The following is a 17,706-nucleotide window of genomic DNA, read 5'->3' on the forward strand; positions in this document are numbered from 1 at the left end:
ACAATTAGCTTGGCTTGGTGGTGCACCCCTGTACTCCCAGCTACTGTGGTGGTAGAGGTGGGAGGATTGCTTGAGCATGGGAGGTCGAGGCTGCAGTGAGCTATGATCAAGCCACTGCACTCCATCGCTGATGACAGAGCAAGACTCTGTCTCAAAAAAATAAAAAATTAGGGCCAGACGTGATGGCTCACACCTGTAATCCCAGCACTTTGGGAGGCCGAGGCAGGAGGATTACCTGAGGTCGGAAGTTCAAGACCAGCCTGGGCAAAATAGTGAAACCCGTCTCTACTAAAAATATAAAAATTAGCCGAGCGTGGTGGCGCAAACCTGCAATCCCAGCTACTTGGGAGGCTGAGGAAGGAGAGTCGCTTGAACCCGAGAGGCGAAGATTGCAGTGTGCCAAGATTGCACCACTGTACTCCAGCCTGTGCAATAGAGGGAGATCTCTGTCTCAAAAAGAAAAAGCAAAAGAACGAATTGTAAAAATTTTTTTTTTTTTTTTGAGACGGAGTCTCGATCTGTCACCCAGGCTGGAGTGCAGTGGCCAGATCTCAGCTCACTGCAAGCTCCGCCTCCCGGGTTTATGCCATTCTCCTGCCTCAGCCTCCCGAGTAGCTGGGACTACAGGCGCCCGCCACCTCGCCCGGCTAGTTTTTTCTATTTTTTAGTAGAGACGGGGTTTCACCGGGTTAGCCAGGATGGTCTCGATCTCCTGACCTTGTGATCCGCCCGTCTCGGCCTCCCAAAGTGCTGGGATTACAGGCTTGAGCCACCGGAATTGTAAAAATTGTAACACCTCCTGTGTAGCTAGTACAATTGACACTGCACAACTAAGGGGCTGGGGTCTTAGTGGTGGCGGAATGACCTTGCAGGGGGAGGCAGCGATGGCATTCTGGAAAGAGGTGGATCCTGAGTAAGGAGGAGCATGAGGTTCCAGAGTTCGTGTCACAGAGAGAACCAGATGGGGTCTGCGAAAGACCCCCCCACAATCCCCGTGGCTTGCAGAAGGTGTTGGCTGGGTGGCTTCCTCCCTCTGCCATCTTGTAAGGGTTACAGATGGCAGAGGAGAAGAGGGAGGAGGCCCCAGGGTCAGTTCAGCCTTTGTGATGTGTTCACAGGAGCTCCTGCCCAGGGGCCTGGACATCAAGCAGGAAGAGCTGGGGGACCTGGTGGACAAGGAGATGGCGGCCACTTCAGCTGCTATTGAAACCGCCACGGCCAGAATAGAGGTAGGAGGTTCCTGCAGGATCTCCTGAAACGATGCCTTTGCAGCTGCCCTTCTGCAACACTGCTCATTAGACATGTCACAGTCGTCCATTAAGGCCATGGCGACCCCCTAAGACAGAAACCAGAATTTGCCAGGCACAGTGGCTCATGCCTGTAATCCTAGCACCTTGGGAGGATCACTTGAGTCCAGGAGTTTGAGACCAGCCTGTGCATCATGGCAAGACCCCATGTCTACAAAAAGTAAAATAATTAGCTGGACGTGGTGGTGCATGCTTGTAGTCCTTGCTACTCCAGAGGCTGTAGGAGGATCACATGAGCCCAGGAATTGGAGGCTACAGTGAGCCATGATTGCACCACTGCACTCTAGCCTGGGTGAGAGAGTGAGACCCTGTCTCTAAAAATGTTTTTAAATTGTTAAGAAAAAAAAGAGAGAGAGAGAGAGAGACCAAAATCTGAACTCACTAGTTTTTCTGAGTGATAGAAAATGAGAAGGTCCTCATGAGAGAAGGTGATTGGTTTCCTCAAGAATCAGATACTTTGGTTTCAGAACATCCTGGGTTCTGGCCAGGCACGGTGGCTCACACCTGTATTCCCAGCACTTTGGGAGGCCGAGGCGGGCAGATCATGAGGTCAGGAGTTTGAGACAAGCCTGGACAACATGGTGAAACCCGGTCTCTACTAAAAATATAAAAATTTGCTGGGCATGGTGGCGGGTGCCTATAATCCCAGGTACTTGGGCAGATGAGGCAGGAGAATCACTTAAACCCAGGAGGCAGAGGTTGCGGTGAGCTGAGATCACGCCGCTGCACTCCAGCCTGGGTGACAAAGTGAGACTCCGTCTCAAAAAAAAAAAGACACAGATCATAGAGCCAGCCCGCTACAGCTGCACTCCCCCTGAATAGATTAGAGTCTGGATTCTTTTTCTGACTCTCCCAAGGATGTGGGCAGGGACTTAGGGACCTCCAGATTCAGGTTTCTCAGCTACCACACAATGTTGGACTGAAAGTATAGTAGGACATTAGTGGGTCCTTAATATTCAAGGCACGTTTAGAAACTATGCTTCTTTTTAACAGGAGATGCTCAGCAAATCCCGAGCAGGAGATACAGGAGTCAAACTGGAGGTGAATGAAAGGTTGGTCTGAGCGGCACGGTGGGACCTAGGGGAGCAGGATCCGTCTTCCTGGCATCGGGCCATACTTTGTGTACTTATTATGGAATTAGAGGAGAGCAGTAGCAGCCACGGGGAAGGGCTGAGTTGATGTAATCATCAGTGACAGTATTAACGATGACAGCAATATTGCTGTTTCACTACAGAAGAAAAGAAACCCCGGGCCAGCGTGGTGGCTCACACCTGTAATCCCAGCACTTTGGGAGGCTGAGGAGGGAGGATCACCTGAGGTTGGAAGTTCGAGAACAGCCTGCCCAATGTGGTGAAAATTCATCTTTACTAAAAATACAAAAATTAGCCAGGCGTGGTGGTGCATGCCTGTAATGCCAGCTACTTGGGAGGCTGAGGCAGGAGAATCACTTGAACCTAGGAGGCGGAGGTTGCAGTGAGCCAAGATCATGCCTCTGCACTCTAGCCTGGGTGACAGAGCGAGACTCTGTCTCAAAAAAGAAGAAAAGAAGCCCTAGGAATCACAACTTCACTATTCCTTACGATGGAGACCCACAATCGATCTGTCATTCCCCAGCCTCTCCTTCGGGTCCTCCCCGCAGAATGTTCCAGCAATCTCAGCACCTTTCTTACCTCTCTTTCCCATTCCAAGCTTGCCTTTGGCTAGGAGTGGAAAGGAGAACAGTCGCGTTCATTGATCTTGGATCTTGGTCTCAGTGTATCCCCGACTTTTTGTTTATTTGTTTGTTTGGCAGGATCCTTGGTTGCTGTACCAGCCTCATGCAAGCTATTCAGGTGCTGATTGTAGCCTCTAAGGACCTCCAGAGAGAGATTGTGGAGAGCGGCAGGGTGAGTGTGGATGTGGGCCCTGGGCAGGAAGAGCAGGCATTGGTGACAGATTCTCGCTCCACCAGACTCTGTGATGCTGCCATCTTGTTCTGTGTGTCCACCTGAGCACAGAGGTGCCACTCCTGTAGACATCAGCAGAGGCCCTGGGGAGAAGTCAGAGCTCCAGGACCTTCCTAGAGGGTGGCCAGGCATGGGTCCCAACTCCAGCTCCCTTCGCACAGGCAGACATTGTTGGAACTTGCTGTGGGAGCCCTGCTTACATTGCACACCTGGGTACTCTGAGGGAGACATGAGGACTTTTGCAAACGAAGCAGATCCTGAAAGCCAGCTTGAGACTGACTTTTCACAGGGAGCTCTGCCTTGTCTGTTTCCACCAGCAGAGTCAACTCGCCCTTACAAATAGACTCTGCTGTCAGCCTGTTATCAATGCATCACTTCATGGTCTCATGCCTTTGCTGGGATTATCATCATCTTTTTTTTCTTATTTCCCCATATGCCACTGCAGCTTGGGAGGCGTAAGTCCAGAGAGGGGTTAATGAGCCTGAGAACAGTGCCATAAAGCAAGCAGCCAGGCCTGGTTTGCTGGTGCCTTTTATCTTCCTGCGAGGCGATGTTTTCTGTTTCTAAAATAGAAAGATGGACTGGACAAGGATTATCTGCAGATCCTCAGACTATCAGACACTTCCAAAGCATAAAAACATTTTTCAAATCCAAGTAGAAATATATTTTTTAATATATTCACTGTGTAGTCTCCTTTTTTATTGGCAAATCGCAGAGAGTGGCTAGACTCTTTTCAGATCATAACTTATTCATATGAGAATATTTATTCTTACATATACAATACAGAAATGTCATCGTATGGTAGAAATGCTGCAGGCTTTGGAGTCAGAAAAGCCCAAGATTTGCTTCCATTTATTTCCTGCATGACCTTGGGAAAAGCCTTTTTGTTTGTTTGTTGTTTTGTTGTTTGGGGTTTTTGTTTTTGGTTTTTCATTGTTGTTGTTGTTTTTTGTTTTGAGACTGAGTCTCACTCTGTCACCAGGCTAGAATACAGTGGTGCAATCTCGGCTCACTGCAACCTCTGCCTCCTGGGTTCAAGCAATTCTTCTGCCTCAGCCTCCCGAGTAGCTGGGACAACAGGCCACATCACCACACCCAGCTAATTTTTGTATTTTTAGTAGAGATGGGGTTTTACCATATTAGACAGGATGGTCTCAATCTCTTGACCTCATGATCCACCCGCCTCGGCGTTGCAAAGTGCTGGGATTACAGGCATGAGCCACCACGCCCAGCCAGGGTTTTGTTTTGAGACAGAGTCTTGCTCTGTTGCCCAGGCTAGAGTGCAGTGACGCGATCTCGGCTCACTGCAACCTCCGCCTCCTAGGTTGAAGTGATTGTCTTGCCTCAGCCTCCTGAATAGCTGGGATCGCAGGCACCCACCACCATACCCAGCTAATTTTTGTATTTTTAATAGAGACAGGGTTTCACCATGTTGTCCAGGCTGGTCTTGAACTCCTGACCTCAAGTGATCCACCTGCCTCAGCCTCCCAAAGTGCTGGGATTACAGGCGAGCACCACTGCACCCAGCCAGAAAAGCCATTTTTGTCTCTGAATCTTCTTTTTTGTGAAATGGGAATACTAATGCTTATGTCTCAGAGTTACTATGAGGATGATTTGGGATAATATATATATAAAAGCACCTGCCATACAGTACATGCTCAATAAAAGGTGGCTACGACTATTTTTTTCTTCCCTAGGGTACAGCATCCCCTAAAGAGTTTTATGCCAAGAACTCTCGATGGACAGAAGGACTCATCTCAGCCTCCAAGGCTGTGGGCTGGGGAGCCACTGTCATGGTGTAAGTATCCATTGGTACCAAGGCTCCTCCCCTGACCCCTCTTCCATTGATCCACTCCAAACAATAGCTAAGGAGGGGAAAAGAATCTCTCCCTGATCAATAAACTATTGATCAGGAAGTCAATAGGACCAAGTTTACAAGGGAGCCTGGCTCTCCCAGGGGACACAGGGTGATGCTGGGGGTCTGGAGGTGGGATTGTGGAGGAGTTGCGGCTCATCTGCCCAAAACCTAGTCCCTCTTGTCGTTTTCCATCAGGGATGCAGCTGATCTGGTGGTACAAGGCAGAGGGAAATTTGAGGAGCTAATGGTGTGTTCGCATGAAATTGCTGCTAGCACAGCCCAGCTTGTGGCTGCATCCAAGGTAGGACCTGTGCTGGACCTCCTAGGACCCTGGAAGGCCTAGGTTAGAGAGTACTAGGCTAGGTTAAAGAGTACTTGGCTGCATTAGGCAGTACTTGGCTGAGTTAGAGAGTACTTGGCTAGGTTAGATGGCACTTGGCTAGGTTAGATGGTACTTAGCTAGGTTGGAGAGTACTAAGGGGTTAGAGAGTACTTGGCTAGGTTAGATGGAACTTGGCTAGGTTATAGAATACTAAGGGATATATTTGTCTATGTTAGACAGTACTTGGCTAGGTTAGAGAGTACTAGGCTACGTTAGATGGTACTTGGTTAGGTTAGATGGTACTTGGTTCAGTTAGAGAGTACTTAGGAGTTAGAGAGTACTTGGCTAGGTTGGACAGTACTTGGATGGTGGGATGGAACTGGACCTGACAACAGATGATTTATCCAGGGCTCAGGTGGATTCGATTCCAAATACAAATTCAGCCTCTTAAGGGTCCCATACCATCCTCTTACAGCAGCTTTTTTTTTTTTTTTTTTTTTTTTTTTGAGACAGAGTCTTGCTCTGTTGTCCAGGCTGCAGTGCAGTGGCGCAAACTCGGCTCACTGCAAAACTCCACCTCCCGAGTTCAAGTGATTCTCCTGGTTCAGCCTCCCCAGTAGCTGGGACTACAGGCACCCGCCACCACACCCAGCTAATTTTTTGTATTTTTGGTAGAGACAGGGCTTCACCATGTTAGCCAGGATGGCCTCGATCTCCTGACCTCGTGATCCACCCACCTCAACCTCCCAAAGTGCTAGAATTACAAGCGTGAGCCACCACACCCAGCCTTAGAGTCCTTTCATGTGACAGCAAGGAACGTCTGTACCCAGTGCACCACACATGTCCCTCGTGACTTTCCTCACATCCGTTACAAGTGGCCTTAGAGAGTCCCAGCAATGCCAACTTCCTATTAGCTGTCCTGGCATTCAAGAAACACTCAAATAAGGAATAGGTTGGCATCATAAACAGGTTACCTGACTTATCTCTGAGATTCCACAACTCCTCCTTATTAGTCTTCAAATTTGAATCAGGCCGGGCACGGTGGCTCACTCCTGTGATCCCAGCACTTTGGGAGGCCAAGGTGTGTGGATCACCTGAGGTCGGGAGATCAAGACCAGCCTGGCCAACATGTTGAAACCCCGTCTCTACTAAAAATACAAAAAATTAGCCGGGTGTGGTGGTGGACACTTGTAATCCCAGTTACTTGGGAGGCTGAGGCAGGAGAATCACTTGAACCAGGGAGGCGGAGGTTGCAGTGAGCTGAGATCACGCAGCCTGGGCAACAAGAGCGAAACTCTATCTCAAAAAACAAACAAAAAAATTTTTGACTCAATACTATCAATGCCCCCAACTAATTCTCATGTAAACCGGGTGCTCAAAATCCTTTGAAGAGTTTCACAGTATCTCAGTGTTCTTTATTTGCCCTTATTTCTTGTCATCCCAGATTGATTTCTACAACTGGGTACACTGTCCAAATAAGTGATAATGCTTAGAGTTTGGGAGCCACCAAGCAAAGAAGCCAGGAATAATTTTTCAGATGATAGATAATGTCAGGAGCTGACTGTAGGCAGCAGGTTTTGAGAAGCTGATTGGTGATTGCCGTTTGGCCCACATATGTTTGCTAAGAACCATCAGAGCAATTATTTGATTCAGTCCTTCTTGCTCTAGGTGTTGTGTGAACCTAAATCCGCTTTGTCCTGGTAGGTGAAAGCTGATAAGGACAGCCCCAACCTAGCCCAGCTGCAGCAGGCCTCTCGGGGAGTGAACCAGGCCACTGCCGGCGTCGTGGCCTCAACCATTTCCGGCAAATCACAGATTGAAGAGACAGGTAGCCTTTCCAAAGGGACCCTTTTCTTATCTTGCATCCTTGAGCTCTTCTCTGCATCGTTCCCTGTGATCCCAACCAAATCCCACAGGACTGTGTCTAAATTCTTTCATATTTTTCATCTTTTTATTTTATTTTTTCTTTCTTTCTGTTTTTGAGACAGGGTCTCACTCTGTCACCCAGGCTCGAGTGCAGTGGTACGATCTCTGCTCACTGCAACCTCCACCTCCCTGGTTCACACGATTCTCCTGCCTCAGCCTCCCGAGTAGCTGGGATTACAGGCGCCGCCACTGCGCCCGCTAATTTTTGTATTTTTAGTAGAGACGGGGCTTCACCATGTTGGCCAAGGCTGGTCTCGAACTCCTCGCCTCAGGTGATCCGCCCACCTTGGCCTCCCAAAGTTTGCCGGAATTATAGATGTGAGCCACTGTGCCACTGTGCCCTGCCTTTTTTTTTTTTTTTTTTTTTTTGAGACGGAGTCTTGCTCTTGTCGCCCAGGCTGGAGTGCAATGGTGCAATCTTGGCTCACTGTAACCTCCACTCCCAGATTCAAGTGATTCTCCTGCCTCAGCCTCCCAAATAGCTGGGATTACAGGCGCCCACCCCTGCACCTGGCTAATTTTTGTATTTTTAGTAAAGACAGGGTTTCACTATGTTGACCAGGCTGGTCTTGAACTCCTGACCTCGTGATCCACCCACCTCAGCCTCCCAAAGAGCTAGGATTACAGGAGTGAGCCACCATGTCCAGCCCCCTCAGTTACTTTCATACAGTGTAGACAAATGGCAAACCAGGTGTTTCCACAGAGTGTTGGCATTGTCCACCTCTCAGGTGCCAGTCAGGCAGGGTAGAATTTGATAAGATCTTCTTGTTTCCATCCTTGCAGACAACATGGACTTCTCAAGCATGACGCTGACACAGATCAAACGCCAAGAGATGGATTCCCAGGTGAGAGCTCCATCGCTAAGTCTAGATAGCCTCTATTGCCTAGACATGGACTCTAAATATTGTTCCCGTGGAGAAAAGGCAGAGGGAGAGAGACCTGAGTGGAAATGAACACAGGTGCACCTACTAACCCAAGACTGAATGTAAATCATGCCGGAAGAAACAGTGGAGGTGGAGGTTATTAGTGAAGATCAGAATCCTTATTTTTTTGTTCTTTTGTTATTTTGGTTTTTTTGAGACGGAGTCGTCTCATGTCACCCAGGCTGGAATGCAATGGCATGATCTCGGCTCACCTCACTCCCCACCTCCCAGGTTCAAGCGATTCTTCTACCTCAGCCTCCCAAGTAGCTGGGATTATAGACATGTGTCATCATGCCCAGCTAATTTTTTATTTTTAATAGAGATAGGGTTTCACCATGCTGGCCAGGCTGATCTCGAACTCCTGACCTTGTGATCTGCCCACCTGGGCCTTCCAAAGTGCTGGGATTACAGGTGTGAGCCACCGGCCATTTTCTTTTTTCCTTAAATAAAGTAAAGACAGGGTCTCACTATGTTGCCTAGGCTGGTCTCAACTCCTGGCCTCACACAATCCTCCTGCCTCAGCCTCCCAAAGTGTTGGGATTACAGGCGTGAGCCACCACACCCAGCCAAGATGAGACTCTTAACTCTTGCCCACTAGTCTTGGACTAACATTCCTCTAAATGTTATCCAGGATCTCTTAGTATCCACAAACTTAATAGTCTTACTATAAACATTGTTTTAGACTTCTGATATGAATTATTTGCGTATGACCTTTAGTTTTAAAAGAGAAAATCCTTTTAACTCATCAAAGGCAATGCCATTATTTCTCTCTGTTGTTCTATAAAGTCATACGATGCAAAATAGGTATCAGCAAGATCCTTTAAAAAAATTGATATCATTTTTCTAGAATTATTGGTCATCAGTCTTGGGGTGAATTTCAAATTGGAATTGTTAAAGTACTCCAAGATGCGTCACTCAGCAATTTTTTTTCTTTTTTTGAGTCAGGGCCTTACTCTGTTCCTCAGGCTGGAGTGCAGTGGTGCCATCACATCTCACTGCAGACTTGAACTCCTGGGCTCAGGCAGATCCTCCCAACTCAGCCTCCTGAGTAGCTGGGACTACAGTTGCACACCACCATGCCCAGCTAATTTTTCTTTCTTTCTTTCTTTCTTTTTTGAGACTGAGTCTTGCTCTGTCGCCCAGACTGGAGTGAGTACAGTGGCATGATCTTGGCTAACTGTGACCTCCGCCTTCCAGGTTCACGCGATTGTCCCACCTCAGCCTCTGAAGTAGCTGGGATTACAGACATGCACCGTCACGCCCGGCTAATTTTTGTATTTTTAGTAGAGATGGGGTTTCACCATGTTGGCCAGGCTGGTCTCGAACTCCTGACCTCAGGCAATCTGCCCACCTCGGCCTCTCAATGTACTAGGATTACAGGTGTGAACCACTGCACCCAGCCTCTTTCTTTATTTTTTGTAGAGATGGGGGTCTCACTATGTTGCCTAAGCTGGTCTTGAACTTCTGGGCTCAAGCAGTTCTCCCACCTGAGCCTCCCAAAGTGTTGGAATTATAGCCATGAGCCACTGCACCTGGCTCAGCATCTTTAGGAAAAGACACAGATCACCAGCAAAGCCAAATTTCTGTCTGAATACTGAAGGGACTTCTGCTTAGCAGTCTCACTCGGTCCCTCTTGACTTTATTTTTATCATTATTATTATTTTTGAGACAGAGTCTCAGTGTGTTGCCCAGGTTGGAGTGCAGTGATGCAATCTTGGCTGACTGCAACCTCTGCCTCCCAGGTTCAAACAATTCTTCCACCTCAGCCTCCCAAGTAACTGGAATTACAGGCACCCGCCACCACACCCAGCTAATTTTTGTATTTTTAGTAGAGACAGGGTTTCACCATGTTGGCCAGGCTGGTCTCGAACTCCTGACCTCAGGTGATACACCTGCCTCGGTCTCCCAAAGTGCTGAAATTACAGGCGTGAGCTACTGCACCCATCCCCTCTTGACTTAAATACCACCTATATGTGGATAAATTCCAAAATCTTCTCCACAGCTTCGATCTTCTCCTTGAGCCCCATACTTATCCAGCAGCCTTCTTGATAGCTCCCCACTAATGCCCTATAAGTATCTCAAACGTAACTGATGTCCAAAACAGGCCTCTTGGTGTCCCTCACACCCCACTCTGTCCCTCCCCTTGTTTATTTCATCTCAGTAAATGACACCCCCACCGCCTACTGGGTGCTGAGCCACAAACAGTCATCCTTGATTCCTCTCTTTCCCTCACCCTCCACATCCAATCCATCTGCAAGGCCTGTTAATGCTAAATCACAAAACAAAAGCTTAATCTTTCCACTTCTTTCCATCTTCCTACTGTAACCTAAGCCACCATTCTCTGTCTCCTGAACCACTGCAAAAGCAACTTACCTATAATGTTATATGAATAGTCATTTAAAAATAATCCTGTGGTAGGCTGGGTGCAGTGGCTCATGCTTATCATCCCAGTACTTTGGAAGGCCAAGTTGGGAGGATTGCTTGGCCAGGAGTTCAAGACAAGCCTGGGCAACATAGAGAGACCCCATCTCTACATAGAAATTAAAAATTAGCTGGACACATGCCTGCAGTCCCAGCTAGTCTGGAGGCTGAAGCAGGAGGATCACTTGAATCCAGGAGTTTGAGGCTTCAGGGAGCTGTGATCACACTCTTGCACTCCAGCCTGTGTGACAGAGTGAGACCCTATCTCTAAAAATAATGATAATAATAATCCCATGGCACGATCAGGTGGTGGGGAGAATAGCAAAGAGCATTGCAGAGGCAAGTCTGGTCATATGGTTAGTTGGTGGAGCTGGGTGAAGAGCACAGTGAGGTCACTCTGCTAATCTCCGTCCCTCTGTAGATGTTTTACTTTTTCCATAATAAAAAGTTGTTTCAAAACAAAAAAGGAACCACTTCACTGGGTCTAGTTGCTTCTACTCTTGACCCTCTACAGTCCATTCATTCCCCATGTGATAGTTTAGAAATGTAAATCTCAGGATGTCCCCTTTCTGCTTAAATCCTCCCAGTGGCTTTTCATTGCATGTACAACATCCAAGCTCCTCATGAGGTCATGAGCCTGGGTGAAAAATGATCCTTGCCTGGTTCTCAACTTCATCCTGCAACCCTACCCTTCTATCATATGTCTCATATACAACTTCCTTCCTTCTCCCAACACCTCCAGATCTGTCTTGCTTTAGAGCCTTTGCTCTGGCTGTTTCTTCTGCCTGGAATATTATTCTCCAGGTCTCCAGGCAGCTGAGCTCTTAAGGCCACAAAAGCTGAAAAATGACTTTCTGAGACTAGACCTGGCTGACTATTCTTAGGCTTTATTACATTTCCCTGTGTCATTTCTTTGCAATCTGATCTTTCTCCTTCATTTGTCTTTTCCCTCTATAAGGTAAGCAGGGACATGATCAGTGCTCAGCAAATATTCCTTTTTTTTTTTTTTTTTTGAGATGGAATTTTGCTCTTGTTGCCCAGGCTGGAGTGCAATGGTGTGATCTTGGCTCACTGCAACCTCTGCCTCCTGGGTTCAAGCAATTCTCCTGCCTCAACTTCCCAAGTTGCTGGGATTACAGGCATGCACCACCACACCTGGCTAATTTTGTGTATTTTTAGTAGAGATGGGGTTTCATCATGTTGGTCAGGCTAGTCTTAAACTCCTGACCTCAAATGATCCACCCACGTTGACCTCCCAAAGTGCTGGGATTACAGGCATGAGCCACTGTGCCTGGCCAGCAAATATTCCTTGAATTAAGAAATAAAATAAATTACATTAATGAGAAGTAGAGCTAGGCAAGATCACCTTTTCCTTTAGTAAGACTGTCCATGCTTTTTCCTGTAGCAGTAATAAGCCTAAGTTGCACAAATACCTGAAAGATATCAGAACCATCATACTTGGTTCCTACCTGGGTTTCCAGGGAACTGGAATTGAAGAAGGGTTACAACTAGATTGGCACTCACCATACAGTTAGGCTAAACATTAGAGTTGTTTTTAGATAGTGATTTATCAGAGCAACAGAAGATAAGCCCACCTCCCATTTAGGTATTTGTAAAGCATCATTCACTTCCAGTAGAGGATCACAGTGAGTAAAACATAAGAGCTACTGGGATAGATAAATGAATGGGAGAATGGAAAAATTAAAGCAAAAAGAGAACAGAAATTGAGGACTACATAAAGTATGGAAACAGGGTGAATAATGCAGAAGAAGAGGAATTCACAATGCAGCAGAAAGGGGGTAATCAAAATAAGATAGATGTAGGCTGGGCATGGTGTTTCATGCCTGTAATCTCAGCACTTTGGGAGGCCAAGACAGGAGGATCTCCTGAGGCCAGGAGTTCACTACCAGCCTGGGCAGCAGAGCAAGACCCCATCTCTATAAAAAATATACATAAAAATTAAATCTCAGAGAGCTGATCAAAAGAAAATCCCACTCACTTTCCTTACAGGTTAGGGTGCTAGAGCTAGAAAATGAATTGCAGAAGGAGCGTCAAAAACTGGGAGAGCTTCGGAAAAAGCACTACGAGCTTGCTGGTGTTGCTGAGGGCTGGGAAGAAGGTGAGCTGACTCCAAGGACGGGCACTAACCCACAGCAGGGAGGGGAAGCTGTGTGACAGGGCCTTCCCCTAGAATGGAACAGAACAAGGAACCCACCAGATCAGTGGCTTCTTCCTTCTCTTCTCTCCTCATGGAACCTATTTTCTCTTCTGTTGTAAATAACCTTTAAGTCTAACTCTGGGTGAAATTATGGTGAATTAAAAGCTTTTGTTGTCACCTTTTAAGACCTAAACATTGATCATAACTCATTCACTGCCATTCCTTCCCAGGCCCAGCTAGCCTTGCTAACTCCCTGGGAATTTAGTTTCTGGCCAGCAGAGAGTTGAAAAACGAAAGAATAGTGGTCAGTGGAGATCTGGCAGACAGGGACAAGTGAATTACAAGATTCTGACTATCTAGAGCCAGTGAAGGGCAACAATTGCCAAAGGATAGAAGGGATCAGGTGCTGAGAAACGCAGTGGCATGGAGTCACATTCAGCCTGCCAGCCCAGAGACTTGCCATCCATCACCTTGAGTCTATATGTTGCTGTCTGCATGTCAAAAGCAGTCAACTTGATCACAACCAAGATTGTTGACTGTTATGGGATTTGACAGACTCTGGGCACCAACCATAGACAGATCCTAGTCATTCCTAGACACCAAACTCGGGGACTAGGTGATTACACCATGGTTATAATTATAATGTATTTTTGAGCCCCCATGGTGGCAGGTTTTTTGGTTAAGTGAGTGTATGCATGCATGAAGCGCTTTGCAACATAAATTATCATTGTCTTTTAGGAACAGAGGCATCTCCACCTACACTGCAAGAAGCGGTAACCGAAAAAGAATAGAGCCAAACCGATACCCCATATGTCAGTGTAAATCCTTATTACCTATCTCGTGTGTGTCATTTCCCCAGCCACAGGCCAAATCCTTGGAGTCCCAGGGGCAGCCACACCACTGCCATTACCCAATGCCGAGGACCTGCATGACACTTCCAAAGACTCCCTCCATAGCGACACCCTTTCTGTTTGGACTCATGGTCATCTCTGTTCTTTCCCCGCCTCCCTAGTTAGCATCCAGGCTGGCCAGTGCTGCCCATGAGCAAGCCTAGGTGCAAAGAGGGGTGGTGGGGGACAGGGCCACTCAACAGAGAGGACTTCCATCCAGTCCTGCTGACTATTTGACCCCCACAACAATGGGTATCCTTAATAGAGGGGCTGCTTGTTGTTCGTTGACAGCTTGGAGAGGGAAGATCTTATGCCTTTTTTTTTCTGTTTTCTTCTCAGTCTTTTCAGTTTCATCATTTGCACAAACTTGTGAGCATCAGAGGGCTGATGGATTCCAAACCAGGACACTACCCTGAAATCTGCACAGTCAGAAGGACAGCAGGAGTGTCCTGGCTGTGAATGCCAAGGCCATTCTCCCCCTCTTTGGGCAGTGCCGTGGATTTCCACTGCTTCTTATGGTGGTTGGTTGGGTTTTTTGGTTGTTTTTTTTTTTTTTTAAGTTTCACTCACATAGCCAACTCTCCCAAAGGGCACACCCCTGGAGCTGAGTCTCCAGGGCCCCCCACTGTGGCAGCTCCGGCGATGGTGCTGTCCAGGCCTCTCGGTGCTCCACCTCCGCCTCCACGCTGAGCAAGTGCTGGCCCACCCAGTCCATGCTCCAGGGTCAGGCGGAGCTGCTGAGTGACAGCTTTCCTCAAAAGGCAGAAGGAGTGAGTGCCTTTCCCTCCTAAAGCTGAACCCCAGCGGAAAGCCTCTGTCCACCTTCACAAGGGAGAAGACAACAGAAAGAGGGACAAGAGGGTTCACACAGCCCAGGTCTTCACAGGACACGTTTCTTAGGAGTTCCTGTGACCAGGCTCAAAAATTTTTATCACATGCTTGAATGGAACTGGTGAGATCAACACTACTTCCCTGCCAGAATGAACTGTCCATGAACGGTCTGTGTCAAGTGGGCCATCTCCCTTGGCCCAGAGAGGGAGCGTGGGAGCGATTCCCAGCTCCTTTCTGCAGACGTCTGCCTTGGCATCCTCTTGAATAAAAAGATCGTTCCACCTTCTACGCAATTGACAAACCCGGAAGATCAGACGCAATTGCTCCCATCAGGAAAGAACCCTATACTTGGTTTGCTACCCTTAGTATTTATTACTAACCTCCCTTAAGCAGCAACAGCCTACAAAGAGATGCTTGGAGCAATCAGGACTTCAGGTGTGACTATAGCAAGGCTCATCTTTCTGCCCGGCTACATCAGCCTTCAAGAATCAGAAGCAAGGCCAAGGTGCTGGACTGTTACTGACTTGGATCCCAAAGCAAGGAGATCATTCAGAGCTCTTGAGTCAGAGAAAATGAGAAAGGACAGAGCCAGCGGCTCTAACTCCTTTCAGCCATATGCCCCAGGCTCTCGCTGCCCTGTGGACAGGATGAGGACAGAGGGCACATGAACAGTTTGCCAGGGATGGGCAGCCCAACAGCACTTTTCCTGTTCTAGATGGACCCCAGCATTTAAGTGACCTTCTGATCTTGGAAAAACAGCGTCTTCCTTCTTTATCTATAGCAACTCATTGGTGGTAGCCATCATGCACTTCCCAGGATCTGCCCCAACAGAACATTGCTAGGTTTTGCTACATGACGGGTTGTGAGACTTCTGTTTGATCACTGTGAACCAACCCCCATCTCCCTAGCCCACCCCCCTCCCCAACTCCCTCTCTGTGCATTTTCTAAGTGGGACATTCAAAAAACTCTCTCCCAGGACCTGGGATGACCATACTCAGAGGTGTGACCTCCATACTGGGCTAAGGAAGTATCAGCACCAGAAATTGGGCAGTCTTGTGTTGAATGCTGCTTTCTGCTTAGTATTTTTTTTTTTATTCAAGGCTCAGAAGGAATGGTGCATGGCTTCCCTGTCCCAGTTGTGGCAACTAAACCAATCAGTGTGTTCTTGATGCGGGTCAACATTTCCAAAAGTAGCTAGTCCTCACTTCTAGATCTCAGCCATTCCAACTCATACGTTTCAAATTACCAATGGGGCGGTGGGGCACCACTGTACCCGTGGCTCATGCCTGTAATCCCAGCACTTTGAGAGGCCAAGGCAGGTGGATCACCTGAGGTCAGGAGTTCGAGACCAGCCTGGCTAATGTGGTGAAACCCCATCTCTACTAAAAATACCAAAAATTAGCCAAGCATAGTGGCGGGTGCCTGTAATCCCAGCTACTCAGGAGGCTGAGACAGGAGAATCTCCTGAACCCCGAAGGCAGAGGTTGCAGTGAGCTGAGATCACGCCATTGTACTCCAGCCTGGGCAACAAGAGCAAAACTCCGTCTCAAAAAAAACCAAAAAAACAAATTACAAATGGGGCAAAAAGTCTAGTGTACTGGATCAAATTAAGATTCTCTGCCCAGCTGAGCACAGTGGCTCACGCCTGTAATCCCAGCACTTTAGGAGGCCAAGGCGGGAGGATTGCTTGAGCTCAGGAGTTTGAGACCAGGCTGGGCATCATAGCGAGACCTCGTCTCTACTAAAATTCAAAAATAAAATTAGCCGGGCATGATGGTGCACATGCCTGTAGTCTCGGCTAGTTGGGGAGCTGAGGTGGGAGAATTGCTTGAGCTTGGGAAGTTGAGGCTGCAGTCAGCCCTGACTGTGCCACTGCACTCCAGCCTGGGTGACGGAGTGAGACCCTGTCACAAAAAAAAAAAAAAAAAGATTCTCTGTCCGAGCCCAGCCCAGGAGTTTGAGGCTGCAATGAGCCGTGATTGCACCACTGCACTCCAGCCTGAGTGACAGAGCGAGACTCCATCTCTGTCACCTTTTAAACGCCACAGAAATGTTTAAAACTTTTGTCGACTTAGCCTGAGTCATAACAGTTAAGAAAGCACTTAAACAGAAGCAGAGGCTAAGTCAGTGTCACATGAGGAAGTAACTGTCAGATGTCACATAATTACTTTCGTAATAGCTCAGATTAGAACGGCTACCCCATTCTCTAGACAAAATCAAATTTTCCTATTGTGACTCTTCTAAAAATGAAGATGAAGAGGTATTTAGTGACACACCTTGGATTAAAACGGGAATCACATCTTAAAGCTAAAAATGAACCTGCCAGCCTTTTAAATGAGTCACTGAGCATCACTAGTGACAAGTCTCGGGTGAGTGTAAATGGGTCATGACAAGATGGGAGAGCAACAAAATAATGGCTTAGGATCAACAAGAAGTTGAAAAACAGCATCTGTTACTTAAGTTTGTAAGACAGTGCCCTAAGACCTCTAGAGAAAAGATGTTTGTTTACATAAGAGAAAGAGGCCGGACGTGGTGCCTCACTCCTGTAATCCCAACACTTTGGGAGGCAGGGGTGGGTGGATCACCTGAGGTCAGGAGTTCAATACTAGCCTGGCCACCATGGTGAAACCCCGTCTCTACTAAAAATACAAAAATTAGTCGGGTGTGGTGGTGGGCACCTGTAATCCCAGCTACTGGGGAGGCAGAGGCAGGAGAATCGCTTGAACCTGGGGGACGGAGGTTGCAGTGAGCCAAGATCACACCGCTGTACTGCAGCCTGGGTGACAGAGTGAGACTCCGTCTCAAAAAAAAAAAAAAAAGAGAGAGAGAGAGAAAGAAACAGAAGAGAAGAGCCACCTTGGCAGGGTTATTTTATATCTGAGCAAGGAGTTTCAATGAGACTAGTTTAGATTGTTTGCTGATGCGGCCGTCCATAGCAGTACCCCTAAAATCCCACCAGAATACGGGTCCCTCTAACCCAGTGACTGGAAGAACCACTGTCTAGAGCAACTTTTCTTGGAACTGTCCCAGCTACCAAGTCAGACACCAAGGTTTCTGCCACCAGGTAACACGGGGATCACAGGTACATGTCGCTCTGGTCAGATTAGTTGGCTTTGGTCCCTCG

General features: G+C 47.6%; 1 protein-coding gene across 2 annotated transcripts in view; it reads left to right on the plus strand.

The window, feature by feature from the left end:
• HIP1 (huntingtin interacting protein 1) overlaps positions 1 to 13,829 on the plus strand; it is a 65,026-nt gene extending 51,197 nt beyond the window's left edge. For both annotated transcript variants that reach the window (XM_031665498.1, XM_021935735.2), the window contains 9 exons: positions 1,119 to 1,229; positions 2,301 to 2,359; positions 3,100 to 3,193; positions 4,951 to 5,051; positions 5,307 to 5,412; positions 7,138 to 7,261; positions 8,143 to 8,204; positions 12,714 to 12,822; positions 13,600 to 13,829. In XM_031665498.1, coding sequence (XP_031521358.1) covers positions 1,119 to 1,229; positions 2,301 to 2,359; positions 3,100 to 3,193; positions 4,951 to 5,051; positions 5,307 to 5,412; positions 7,138 to 7,261; positions 8,143 to 8,204; positions 12,714 to 12,822; positions 13,600 to 13,652 — 819 coding nt within the window. In that variant the 3' untranslated portion in view covers positions 13,653 to 13,829. The remainder of the gene's footprint in view (positions 1 to 1,118; positions 1,230 to 2,300; positions 2,360 to 3,099; positions 3,194 to 4,950; positions 5,052 to 5,306; positions 5,413 to 7,137; positions 7,262 to 8,142; positions 8,205 to 12,713; positions 12,823 to 13,599) is intronic.
• Positions 13,830 to 17,706: the final 3,877 nt, after the last annotated feature.

The sequence above is a fragment of the Papio anubis genome, chromosome 4 (genome assembly GCF_008728515.1).
Source record: "Papio anubis isolate 15944 chromosome 4, Panubis1.0, whole genome shotgun sequence".
NCBI lineage: Eukaryota > Metazoa > Chordata > Mammalia > Primates > Cercopithecidae > Papio > Papio anubis.